Here is a 13821-nt window from a genome sequence, read left to right as displayed (position 1 = left end):
CCTTCTTCTTCCTTCCCCACTCTTCCTTCGACCTCCACCCTCCTCTCCTCTCCTCTCCTGTCTCCTCTCCTGTCTCCTCCTCTGTCTCCTCCTCTGTCTCCTCCTCTGTCTCCTCCTCTGTCTCCTCCTCTGTCTCCTCCTCTGTCTTCTCCTGCTCATCCTCGCCCTCCTTCCTCCTCCTCTTCCTCCTCCTCCTCCTCCTCCTCTGTCTCCTCCTGCTCCTCCTCCTCCTCCTCCTCTTCCTCCCCAGGTGGTTCCATGGTAAGATCACGAGGGAGCAGGCTGAGCGGCTCTTGTACCCCCCGGAGACGGGCCTGTTCCTGGTGAGGGAGAGCACCAACTACCCGGGCGACTACACCCTCTGCGTCAGCTGCGACAGCAAGGTGGAGCACTACCGCATCATCTACCACAATGGCAAGCTCAGCATCGACGAGGAGGAGTTCTTTGGCAACCTCATGCAGCTCGTGGAGGTGAGGGACGGAGTCGAGTCCCGACTGGCTGGCCCCGAAGCCAGCTTTATCTGGTTATGTCTGTTGGTGCCAAATCCCATCCATTCACTCATTCATTCCTTCACTCACTCACTCATTCATCCAATCATTCACCCGTTTTGTGATTTGTTATTTCCATCAGGAGCTAAATCCGGCATCGTCTTTTTATTCAGGGTTACGGTGGTCTTGTATGCAGACTTTGCAGACACTTCTAATCAGATTTTAACGTTGTGTCCATCTGGGTGATTTTGAAAACACCAGACGTATCCGGGTTAATGTGCTTTGGTCAGGCTGCAGGTAAGGGCAGAGTGCTTTGTTATCTGCCCGTGGTGAAGAAATATTGACCCAGCGTTGACTGGGTCTCGAGTTTGAGGGGTCAGTACTGTTTTTGTTTTTAACATATTTCTTCACTACTGGAATGTAGAAAGGAGAAGAGAAAGAGATTAATTCTCTTCATGGTGGACCAGTACCATGCTCTGCTACACATGTCCTCCCTGTTCCAGAGACCCTTCATCATGTTAACATGCTACACGCGTGTAAAAGGCAACGTTTTACTGCCCTCAGGTTTATAATGTCAGCCGTATTTCTTTGTCACTAAAGGGCACATGTTTGCCCGGGGTCCTCATTATTTTCTGGCATTCTTAATGTTTCTTCAATTATATTTCCTGTCACCATGAAAAGAAAATCTGAAATCCCATTTCCGTATTTAACAAGGCATTCCAATGACATTTACATGAACACCGGATTCAAATATTTGATCTTGTTTAAGGAAAACAGCACTTTGGATGGCGTGCTATGAGCGATTTTATCTGTTTCATATTTTAGTTGTATTATCAATTCTAGATTAATCAATGGAAAATAAAACGGGGGATTGTGGTATTTGTGAAACCTGAATGACCAAAATGGAGCTGTTGTGTTTCTTAAGATTGATATGTAGTCAAGCCGGCTCTTAAAGATCATTCCAGCTGAACCATTGGGCTCACTGGCTCTTTATGATCATTCCAGCTGAACCATTGGGCTCAATGGCTCTTTAAGATCATTCCAGCTGAACCATTGGGCTCACTGGCTCTTTAAGATCATTCCAGCTGAACCATTGGGCTCACTGGCTCTTTAAGATCATTCCAGCTGAACCATTGGGCTCACTGGCTCTTTAAGATCATTCCAGCTGAACCATTGGGCTCACTGGCTCTTTAAGATCATTCCAGCTGAACCATTGGGCTCACTGGCTCTTTAAGGCTGTTGAGATCCGCTCACGTTGCTCTCCCCCTCTGAGAGCGGTGAAGGAGGCAGGGGATCAAAGGGTCTTCCCACCTTACGCAGCAGAAGGCGTTCGCTGGCTCCACGTTGGGCCCCTGGTCCGGGGCCTCACTAGACGTCCTGTCGTCTGTCCCCTCTCATTTCCCTTTTCTTTTGTTTCTCGCTTTTTGTTTCTCGCCTCCTGCTGGCCGTATCACCGCCCTTCTCTCGCCCGCCTCCTTTTCATCTCGCTCTTTCTTCCCGCTCTCCTCCCTTGTCATCTCCGTCTCTGCGCTCCATAGTAGGCTGAGAGTGGATTCCTGGCATTCCTCTTTATGTCGACGCTGGCCACGCTGCTGTTGCCTAACCGCCCCCTCCCCCCACAATGCAGAGGAACCAGTCCAGGGCTGGGCTGGGTAACACACCCGTCAAGGCAGAGAACCGATACAGGGAGAGGTTCAAGTCTGTTCTCGGGTCGGGGTTATGAACGTAGTCGCAGATCCGTTTACCCGCTTCAAAAACCCAAAGTGACGGATGGGAAACTGATTCAAACTGAAAAGTAGTACATACTTATTGTATGTTGTACGCCCTGGCACTTAATGTACACACTTATTGTATGTTGTAGGTCCTGACACTTAAAAATAGTACTCGTCATCTTGTAGCATCTTATCCTAGCTACCATGTATGCGGGGAATGGGTTAACCTAGCAGTTGTCAGTGCTTGGCACTTGGTTCTATGAACTTCCTTACTGTACCGAAAGCGCTATATTGTTCCTCTTCTTTTGACAAATGTACTTGTTGTAAGTCAAAAAAAGCGTCTGCTAAATGCCCTGAATGTAAATGTAAATGACGGTGATGTTGTCTACATTGAGGGGAATTGAGCGTTGTGGAGTCTTCTTTGAGGGTATTACAGGTACCCTGATGTCAGCCCGGCTCTGTGCATTAAGAAGGTGTTGGACATGAAGCGTGAGTGGGTACTAGCTGTGAACCGAACAAGATGCTGCTACTATGAATAATCCTAATACTACATGGATGTTCTGCTGGAAGCCAGTGTGAAATACAGATTTATTTTACTGCATTTAGATAAACCTTTGGCAGTAGTAAGGAACTGGTCTGTGATTATTGATACTGTGCATAATCAGCATCTTGGCAGCGCTGGTCTTAATGACTTGATGTGTAATTGGTGTATATTCTAGAAGGAAGTTCTGTTTCGGCACTCTGCTGCCCACTGGTGGTTAAAACTAAAAGCTACAACATTAACTCATGGAAGCAAGGGGATTACAATTAATTAGTTGCGTCTGTTTAATACTTAAATATCATTAATTTAAGCAGTCCAGTTTATTTAGATATCTTCCGTTTGAAATCCCAATCAATACATTTAAGAATCAGTGTATTTTAAAAACTACTATGGTTTATTTTATGAATGAATAAGAGGGTAACATTACCACAAGTAATAAATATATTAATATTATACACTGAGGGTTAATTTGCATATCCCCCTGAAATCTTCATGGCACATGAAAGATTTGTAACGGCTACAGAATGTGTGTCCCGGAGCAGAATCGCTTCAAAGTAGAGCATAATTTCCTTGAATTTCCCACGATCCAGGCTAATGTTTGACTTGGTTTATGATGTAATTTCTACATTTGAAATCTCTGCACACGCGCGGGAGCGTCTCATTAGGGTGGCTGGAACACTGTATAAAAGACCAAAGCCACGACGCCACCCAGCGCTGCTGCTGTGTTTGAAGACGTTCAACCGTTCCGTTTCACACAGCGGGGCGACGGGCGTCGGGAATCGTACTAAAACGGCGCGCCTTCTTCGACCGGTCCCAGCAGGAAGTCATGGAGCATGAATAACCTAATCTCCCCCCCCCCCCCCCCCCCCCTCTCTGCCAGGACGCTAAGCATGGTTCTGGGAGGTGAATGCTACTGCATTAATTAAACATATCACACCGTTGGAGCGCCTGCTTAAGAGCCACGATCAATCTCCTGGCTGTTCAATCTGAATTACAACGTCTGCTCGCTCTGTCTCTGTCTCTCTCTCTGTCTCCCTCTGTCTACCTCTCTGTCTGTCTCTCTCTCTTTGTCTGCCTGTCTGTCTGTCTACCTCACTCCCTCTTTGTCTGTATCTCGCTTTCTCCAAAATCGGTACCTTGCAACAGATTTGTACGTTACTATTGATCCTCCTCTAGATCTTTGAACGTCTTAATTCCTCTCCCGCGCTTCATCTCACCTCCTCCTCCTTGTCTCTATAGGTTCAGTATAGGAGGGGTGGTCTGACACTGGGTCGATAGGTCCGCTTCTATTTTGATCTCGCGTCAATATGAACCTCACACCGCACCGTGACCATCTTTAGAAGGAGGACTGGCTGTGGGCTGATATTGTCGTGGATCCGATGGGGGGAGGGAGACAACAAGGGCCGACCTTTCACCCAGTGATCCCCATCAATAACCCCCGACCCTCTGCTGGTTGCTGCGTTAATCCCCCCCCCCCCCCCCCCCTCTGTGTGGGCAAATCGCAAACCTTGAACTCCGATATAGAACAATATACCTACAACGAAATACACACGCACGCACACACGCACTTAAGAACTGTCAGTGGTTAATAAGTCTGCATACGGAACATAAATTGTGCAGGAAGTGCAAACAACTTCATCTTTACGTCCCAAAGTGCATCATGGCACTTGTAGGCCTGTGCTGTGTTGTGACTCGGCACTAGACCACGAAGTGCAGCCTGCGGGCCGTGTCCCCAACAGGCCCCACGTTACTTTGTTCCATTCCTCGTCTTGTACCTTGGTACGCGTCTCCCCCGGTCTCGATGTGCGTCTCCTGAGACCCGTGGAGAGGAGCTGAGGTTCTGCCGAGGTCCTCGCGGCCTCAGGACTAATCCGTCCTGACCCCGCGTCGCTTCAGCTCCGTCCTCCGTCGTCCCAGAGGAACATTGAGTTCACAGCGGCTGCACCTCCACCCAAACCCCACCTCGCTCCCCCCGTCTGTAGAGTCGACCCACCGCGGTGGGCGACACGTCTCCAACAGGGACTGGTGAACTAAATCTGTGTGTGTGTGTGTGTGTCCGCAGCACTACACCAAAGACGCCGACGGCTTGTGTACCAAGCTGATCAAGCCCAAGCTGATGGAGGGAACGGTGGCGGCGCAGGACGAGTTCTCCAGGAGTAAGAACACACACAAACAACTGACACACACAAACACCTGAGACACACACACACACACCTGATGCACACACACACACACACACACACACACACACACACACACACACACACACACACACACACACACACACACACACACACACACACACACACACACACACACACGACACACTCCTCGTGCACACACACACAAACCTGGCATCCACTCTCCTTGTGCACACACAAATGCACACTTTCACATACACGTGCATTAGGGCTGGGCGATATGGACCAAAAGTCATATCTCGATATCTTCAAGCAGAATATAGATATAAGATAAATATTGATATTTGTTGACCTGCCTTGCTGATTGGGAGGGGATATAATATTATATATAATAATTATATTATTAATATAATAATAATTATATTATTAATATATCTCCTGACCGAGAACCCGACTGTCGGGTTCTTCGACGTCTCTGGTTCTTTCACTTCCTCATCAATCTGAAGCGCAGAATTGAATTGTGACATGGAGCAACAGCGGCCGGAGCTGATCTCCACCGGAGTGGACACCCCCCGGACAATCCGGCGGGTGTCCGGAATCATTTTGGGACAATTAATGTAGCCTACTGCCTTTTATCTGTATGTAAAATAAAAATAATTGATGTCGAGACAGCTTAAGATTTTGGTTCGCTGCACGCATTTTTTAGCATGTTGAGCACGTGCTGCTGCAAGTGATGGAAGAGGTTGGTCGTACTCGACCCTTGAGTTGCGACAGATTTGAAGCACTCTACCAAACTATGTAGCCATTTGTCTTCCGCTTACATACAAGCTCCTGTGCGCCGCGTTTGCCGGCGTACTCCATGTTTCGCGCCGTAGGGGATTTAAAAAAGTGAGGTGAGGGGAAGGGGGGCCGGGCCGTGTGTGTGTGTGCCGGAGGCAGAGCGGGAGAGAGATAAGCAGAGTTACGGAATTGCAGGCGGCAGTCGCGGTTCGACCTGCTGTTATTTGGATACATTATGCTGTACTTTCAACGCAAATTAAACTATCGATGTTGACGATATCGTCTCATTCTATATCTCGTTTGAAAAAAACATCGATATATTTCAAATATCGATATATCGCCCAGCCCGATATATCGCCCTGCGTCCTCTCGCACGCTTATGCATGCATACAAACACACATACACCAACCTCAGACTCGCACTGTTCTCTGCCTGCACAAATGCGCCGGCACTTACACACACAAACACGGGCACGCACACACACAATGTCCCGCTTAGAGGTTGGCATGTAAGGGCATATAGAAGGACATTCCTAAAGCGAACACGCACACTGAAACACACACACCTCGGCCGTACACTGCTCTACACACACACAGCTGCCAGGGGTATGGTGCCCTTCCTAAGCTCCACTAACACTAGTCCTCTGGGTAATCAAGGCTTACCCACACGCTGATCTGAGCGGCTGGCGGTCACTAACGTGGTTCTGAAGGACAGCAGCACCCACCTCTCTCAGACACCGGACTCGCGTACTTCTTCTTCTTCTTTCTGTCATTTCACGACAAGCTCGGTTTCCCCGTTAATGGCCGACTGTTGACAGTCTCTGCCAAGTGAAACTGCAACACCCATCTGTTCAAACCTCTGTCTGTGCTACAGCACATTAAAGCCCAGCTGATGCTGCAGTTACCCTGAATCAGTCATACTGGATTCTACTGCTTTGCCTGAGAGTCCTGTGAACGTTAACTCTGAGGGGCTACTCGCAGGGCAGTGGTCCACTGGGATGACCCGGCCCCTCCCACTCGGGCTTCCTTGCATTAAAAGCCACACCACACACACACTACGTCTGGAAGATATCCAGAAGATCCCGCCCAGCTTGATGTGTGACATGGCGACCGTCTTCTCTGTGTGGTCGCTGTTGGGTTGAACTTCAGAGGCGTGAGGGTCAGTGCTGAGGACTGATGGTTTTTGTCTCTCTCTCTACAGGCGGCTGGTCTCTAAACAGGAAAGAGCTGAAACTCATCCAGACCATCGGCAAAGGAGAGTTCGGAGGTAAAGGCGTGTGCTGGAGCAGGACGGGTTCTGGGGAGAGTTCTGCTTAGTGTCGCGACAAACCAAAGGAAATATTTACCGTAGGGGTGAGACAGCCGTTACGCTGTTCTGCAGTTCTCACTGCTCTGCTAAATACCTTCTGCTCTGTTAAGAATGGAGTGTGGGCAGAGGTTGGGGTTATGAACGTTTTCTGAACATTTGCTCGACACTATTAGGTGTGTAATCAGTAAGGCAGATGAGTCATTGCAGAGAGCCTCCCCATCACAGCTTTACCTGGGAGAGCTCAGCTGTACTCAGCTCCGCGTGGATAACAGTGCTTTAAATGTTCTCAGCGAGGGTATGAAGGCGTGATTGGGAATCTATGTCAGTTGGCACCTATACCTTTTAAGTGTGTGTGTGTGTGTGTGTGTGTGTGTGTGTGTGTGTGTGTGTGTGTGTGTGTGTGTGTGTGTGTGTGTGTGTGTGTGTGTGTGTGTGTGTGTGTGTGTGTGTGTGCGTCAGACGTCATGGTTGGTGACTACAGGGGGACCAAGGTGGCGGTGAAGTGCATCAAGAACGACGCCACGGCGCAGGCCTTCATCGCTGAGGCCTCCGTCATGACGTAAGACCTCCGCTGACCCCCGCTGTGCTGTAGCCCACTTTAAATAAAACCTGTAAACACAAGACACACACGGTGGTATCTTCCAGTGAACAGGTTCCCGTCTTTACACATATTCCATTCAGTTATTAAACTGTCTTAACACATACACTGTTTAGTTCTTTCAATGTGTTAAGACATGTACTATTTAGTTATTCAACTGTCTTAACACATACACTGTTTAGTTTAGTCTTAACATGTGTACTATTTAGTCTCTTAGCGGTTGCTTTGATCCAAATAAGTCCTTCAGACGCTGGTTGGAGTTAGGCCTTTGGTGGGCACTGGTATTCAATCGTAGAACCTTTTACGTCTTGGCGTCAAACACCCTAGCCACTAGACTAGAAAAAACACAACCATGTAAAAGGACTTCTGAGTATAGGAATAGCGTGCTGGGATCTCGCTCTTCATGCAGAGATGAGATATCACATCAACAGAAGCGGTAAACAGCTGAAGTGTCTGTTTGATGTTGTTGTTGGTTCCACCCTTGACCTTTGACCTTGGGGTCTTCCTCCACAGACAGCTGAGGCACAACAACCTGGTGCAGTTGCTCGGGGTGATAGTGGAGGAGCGGGGCAGTCTCTACATCGTCACGGAGTACATGGCCAAGGTCAGACCCCCCCCCACCACCACCAAGCTGCTCTCCTCAGGACGTAGACCAGAAGATGGAACGGACCATCTCCGTCCGTCTAGTTTTCTCTCAAAGCGGGCTAGATTAGGACATTCTGAGTTGTTGACATTTCTGCTTCGACTCTTAGTCCATTGCCCCTCAGAGGTCAGATCCCATGATGGAATCATTTATTTTTAGTTTCAAATAAATCCACGTTATTTTGGCTTATTTTATATAGAAATGTTTAAGGTGGTATAAAATAAATCCCATGTAATTTCCCTTTCCTATAGAACCGTTTAAGGTGGTATAAAGTAGCTCTGGCTGTTGTGTTGTGCGCTGGTATCAGCGGTGACGTGCTCACCCCCGTGCTTCCTGTCCACAGGGCAGTCTAGTGGACTACTTACGGTCCAGAGGACGGACCGTCCTGGACGGGGACTGCCTTCTCAAGTTCTCCCTGTGAGTTCCCTCCCCCCTCCGCCGCTAGACTCTCCGAACCGGGTCCTCTGAGCAGCACTCAGCTGTCGGCCGCTCTTTAGAGCGGTTCTTCTGACATGTACATAAGAAAGACTACTATAGTCCTTCGCAATTATCTGCCTGAAGATTCACAGCTTCAGCCAGTGTGAGGAATACAACAGCTCTGTGTGATGGATTTAACCAGCGACAGAAACCCACCACTCACGGGAGGGTGTAAATCAGGGGTGCCCAACCAGTCGATCGCGGTCTACCAGTAGATCGCCGACAGATCCCAAGTCGATCGCGAGGGGTGAAGAAAAAAAAATATATATTTATTTTTTTATTTTTTAATAAAATTAAATTTGCGCGGGACATATACGCGCGGTAGCGCATGTGCTGTTAACAGCAGTTGAAAGCCGTCAACAGTAGTTACACACTCCTAAACGTTGGCATGACTGAGGGGAAACAAGCTAAGACCTACCATTTTCACCCTGAGTGGGAGGAAGATTATTGATTATCGTTGAGAAGGTGCCGTGCGCAGACGGAATGAAACCCCCACTGAAGTTCGTAGGTTCACGATACAACCCCCGTCCCCCGTCCCGTCCCGTCAACAATTGTTCTCTACCCCCCCCCCCCCCCCGCTTGAAGGTAGGTTTGCTGGTAGATCTCGGGAGGTTGGCTACTTGAAAAGTAGATCTTGGGTCAAAAAAGGTTGGGCACCCCTGGTGTAAATGGTTAGGAAAGGATTTGGTTGTTTCTCCTTTCCAGTCATCAAAGTTCCCCACAATCAATGCGCTATCACGTATGTTCAGAGGTGAAGACATGTCTCAAATAGTTGTTGATGGTCAATGTCTTGATTTGTCTCCGTCTCTCTCTCTCTCTCTCTCTCCCCCTCTCCCTTCCCTGTCTTTCTCTCCCTCCGTCTGTTTCTCTATGTCTCTCCCTCTATCTCTCATTATCTCCCTCTGTGTGTTTTTCTCTCTCTCTATCTCTCTCTGTCCCTCTTCCTCACCCAATCTGTCTTTGTCTCTGTCTCTCTCTCTCTCTCTGCCCTGTCCCTCTCTCTCACTGTCTCCCCCTCTCCCTCCCTCCCTCCCTCTCCCCCTCTCCCCCTCCCAGTGACGTGTGTGAGGCCATGGAGTACCTTGAGGCCAACAACTTCGTCCACCGGGACCTGGCGGCGCGCAACGTGCTGGTGTCAGACGAGCACATCGCCAAGGTCAGCGACTTCGGTCTGACCAAGGAGGCGTCGTCCACGCAGGACACGGCAAAGCTGCCCGTCAAGTGGACCTCCCCCGAGGCCCTCCGAGAGAAGGTGGGCCCCCCCAACCCTCACCGACTGCCTCGGACCGGTCCTCAAGTCACAGCCATTGTATATGCGTTGATCCGTTGAGGGTCTCAGTCAGGCCCACCTTATGCAGCGTCCCCAGACTGGGTTGCCCCGCCCATTCTGCCGGCTGTTTGAGTTCGCCCTGCAGAAGGGTCTGGAGAAGAGCGATGCATTTCTTTCTCATTTCGATACAATTTGTGGGAGCCAATCACCAAGCTGGCTTTTCCCCCCGGTGCGCTATTGGCTGGTTTAACACAATGACGACAGGGAAGCTACGGCAAGCAGCCAATTAAATACAGAGTAATTTGAACCGTTGATCACGCCTCTTGTGTTGAAGAAAAGTACAGCAGCTTCCCCAGACCAAAGTGCAATCTAAGATTGAGCTTGATATGGCAATAGCTGGGGTACCACATCCCCATTGTCAGAGCCACAATATGAGGCTATAATTACATTTTCAATTCAATTTCATTTTTCCAGCCCTTTTTCACAGTTACAGTCTCAAAGGGCTTAACAGGCCTTATATTTATGAAAAACCCCTGACCTGAGCCCCCCAGAGAAAAGCGCTGTATAAAAGCGGTTCATTTTCCATTATGTATTCTAGTTTGGTGATTCTAGATTCTCATTCATGAGGACAGGTCATTCTGCAAGTCCATTTCCACTTGTAAAAACATGGGGGCTTGATATTAACCATGTTTTTAACCGTGGCGACGATGCCGGTTGAAGAACGTTGACTGCAGGAGTTTGCCTGCTCTTTATTCACAGCCAGCCTTTGTCCCTTTTCTCTCGCCCTCCAGCGCTTCTCCACCAAGTCGGACGTCTGGAGTTATGGGATCTTGCTGTGGGAGATCTATTCCTTTGGGCGCGTGCCTTATCCCAGAATTGTAAGTAGAAGCTCCCTGTTCTGCCAAGAACCTGTTGGCCATTTGATATACATAAATAAATAAACTTTATTGTTAATGTGGCTGGGGTGTCTGAAACGTCGTTCCATCTGCGTACATAGTGGTTAAACACAGCATGGATGACCCACACCCACGCACATTGACTGTTTGTATAGCCCTTAATCACAGGTACAGTCTCAACACAATCTCTCTTAACAGGCCAAATATTTATGATAGGGTTATTTATGATACTGCGGCGATACAGCTTAGAGTGACCTGGGTTAACTTACCATGAATATCTACCACGTTCCTCTGTAGCCGTAGATGCATTATCTATAGTGCATTCATGAGCATCAGCGCAGTAAACACAGAGAAGTGTTCCCAGGCGGGTCAAACCCTCTGAGGACCAGCAGAGGGCATGCTTTATCGAGGACTCGCACTCCCAGAAGGGTCTTTTCAGTCCGTCCCCATCTGGATCTGGCTCTCTGTTGCCCTCTCTGGCTGGCTCAGATTTGTGACCAAATTTCACAAATCAAAACAGAGATAAAAAAATATATATTATTCTGTATCTATTATTTATATCTAATAGTTAAAAGGGTCAAAAGTCAACGCACACAATTATTCTCTCTCTCTCTCTCTCTCTCTCTCTCTCTCTCTCTCTCTCTCTCTCTCTCTCTCTCTCTCTCTCTCTCTCTCTCTCTCTCTCTCTCTCTCTCTCTCTCTCTCTCTCTCTCTCTCTCTCTCTCTCTCTCTCTCTCTCTCTCTCTCTCTCTCTCTCTCTCTCTCTCTCTCTCTCTCTCTCTCTCTCTCTCTCTCTCTCTCTCTCTCTCTCTCTCTCTCTCTCTCTCACACACACACAGCCGCTGAAGGACGTGGTGCCCCGGGTGGAGAAGGGCTATAAGATGGACGCCCCTGAGGGCTGCTCGCCGGTGGTGTACGACCTGATGAAGCAGTGCTGGACCCTGGACGCGGCCGTGCGGCCCAGCTTCCACATGCTGGGGGAGAAGCTCAAGCACATCCGGGCCAAGGAGCTGTACCTGTGATGAGGAGGTGGAGGAGGAGCAGGAGGTGGAAGAGACCGGACGTAGCCCGGCACAGCACTACCTGTAACCACGCTGTTGCCCCGTGGGGACTCCCTCCCTCCCTCCCCCCTCTCTCTCCCGGCAAACCCCTGCCTGTTAGCCGTCCCCCCTCTGCTTCCATTAGCAACGAAGAGACTGTTTTTCCTGTCGGTGTCGTATAGCTTCAGCCAGGAGGGTGCCCCAAGCTCGGAGAGGGGGTCACCGTGCTCTCCTCCTCTCCCTCTCTCTCTCTCTCTCTCTCTCTCTCTCTGTCCCGCCCTCTCTCTCTATGTCCCTCTCTTTCTGCATCACTCTTCTTCACTCACTCCAGGTTGATCTTCTTTTTGGATCAAGGTGTTTTTTTAAGTTGTGCTGCGCTCCTCCCTCCTCTTGTGGACACGGCGTTGATGATGATGATGAGGAGGAGGAGGAGGAGGAGGAGGAGGAGGGGAGGCTGGCCTTTTCTTCCTCCACCACATGACCGGGGCCCCTAGCTCTGCCTCCATCTCCCCCACAGCCCCATGTGCCAAGACATGCCGCTGCATGCTTACAATGTCCCCTACTACAGCCCCCCCCATGCAGTCCCTCAGTCCAGACACCATCAACACCCCCTGCGTTGTGTGTGTGTGTGTGTGTGTGTGTGTGTGTGTGTGTGTGTGTGTGTGTGTGTGTGTGTGTGTGTGTGTGTGTGTGTGTGTGTGTGTGTGTGTGTGTGTGTGTGTGTCCCCAGGTGTCTTTGTATGTCCAGGTGTCTTTGTATGTCCAGGTGTGTGTGCGTCCAGGTGTGTGTATGTATGTGCGTCCAGGTGTGTGTCCAGGTGGGGGCCTTCTCGCTGAGCCAAAGTGCCTCCAGTCCAGAGTATCAGACTTCCCCCGCTCGCCCATCAGACGATTCGCTCGTTCCTTTTTTTAAGTTCATTATTTTTTATGGATCTTTTTTCATTATTTTGTTGTTCTTCTGTTGTGTCACGGCTGATCAGGGACGTTTATCGATGAGCTCCCCCCCCCCCTCCCCCTCTCTATCCCCTGCTCCTCCCCCGTTAAAGAGAGCATCCACAGGGAGACGGGGGAGAGATGGGGGAGGCGTCCCGCCGGCCGTCATGTTGGATCCCTGGGGGTGAGGGACGGGGGGGGAAATACTGTTCACTAATGCGGTCGAGTCGTTAAATGTGGGCTTTTTATATTAAAATATATTTAAAGGATTAAAAAAAAAAAACTACTCAAAGTGAACAAGGAAAAGAAAAAAAACTGACTGAGAACGGACATCTGAAGGACTTGGGAGGGGGGGGGGGGGGGTCCCGGAAGCAGGGGGCGCACGCTGGGTGACCGTCTCCGGGACGTCCTGGGCGGGTGGTGCATGCTGAGTGGGGGAGGGCTTGGGTTCAAACGTCAGTGCTTTCAATGTTCATTGTTTTATTATGCTACCATGATTATGAATAAATCATTCCATCTGAACAGCCTGGATGTCTTACTGTGTGTGTGTGTGTGTGTGTGTGTGTGTGTGTGTGTGTGTGTGTGTGTGTGTGTGTGTGTGTGTGTGTGTGTGTGTGTGTGTGTGTGTGTGTGTGTGTGTGTGTGTTAAATGAGGTAAGGCCTACACACTAGGCCTACCATCCAAACACACACTAAAAGGTTTGGTAGAATATGATGAAATAAATTCTCCGGTGATCACAGAACATCAACACTGACTATGGACCAGGCGCGGGCCATCCATATAGGCCATATAGGGAAGCTAACTACTTGAAAAAGCATGCTCCCAAAAAAATTGTTCCTCAGTAAATCATGGCTCCAAGTCTCTTTATTAATAATGTGGATTTCACGTTAACTATATAGTTTATTCAGCCTTTCTAACTATTTTGGTCTCTTGACATTTAATTTTGGATGATGGTGGCGTGTCATGCAATGTGGGGCAGGACAGCTCAGCGGC

The 13821-nt window shown here is 49.3% G+C and overlaps 1 protein-coding gene across 1 annotated transcript in view; it reads left to right on the top strand.

Annotated features, from left to right (window-relative positions):
- LOC130403222 (tyrosine-protein kinase CSK) overlaps positions 1–13110 on the top strand; it is a 39499-nt gene extending 26389 nt beyond the window's left edge. The window contains exons 5-13 of the mRNA XM_056607471.1: positions 251–470; positions 4804–4897; positions 6863–6928; positions 7430–7529; positions 8082–8172; positions 8555–8628; positions 9745–9940; positions 10750–10836; positions 11694–13110. Coding sequence (XP_056463446.1) covers positions 251–470; positions 4804–4897; positions 6863–6928; positions 7430–7529; positions 8082–8172; positions 8555–8628; positions 9745–9940; positions 10750–10836; positions 11694–11876 — 1111 coding nt within the window. The 3' untranslated portion in view covers positions 11877–13110. The remainder of the gene's footprint in view (positions 1–250; positions 471–4803; positions 4898–6862; positions 6929–7429; positions 7530–8081; positions 8173–8554; positions 8629–9744; positions 9941–10749; positions 10837–11693) is intronic.
- The last annotated feature ends 711 nt before the right edge of the window (positions 13111–13821 follow it).

The sequence above is a fragment of the Gadus chalcogrammus genome, chromosome 14 (assembly GCF_026213295.1).
Source record: "Gadus chalcogrammus isolate NIFS_2021 chromosome 14, NIFS_Gcha_1.0, whole genome shotgun sequence".
In the NCBI taxonomy this organism is placed as follows: domain Eukaryota; kingdom Metazoa; phylum Chordata; class Actinopteri; order Gadiformes; family Gadidae; genus Gadus; species Gadus chalcogrammus.
The sequence above is the reverse complement of the archived record's forward strand: the minus strand, read 5'-3'. Positions and strand labels throughout refer to the sequence as shown.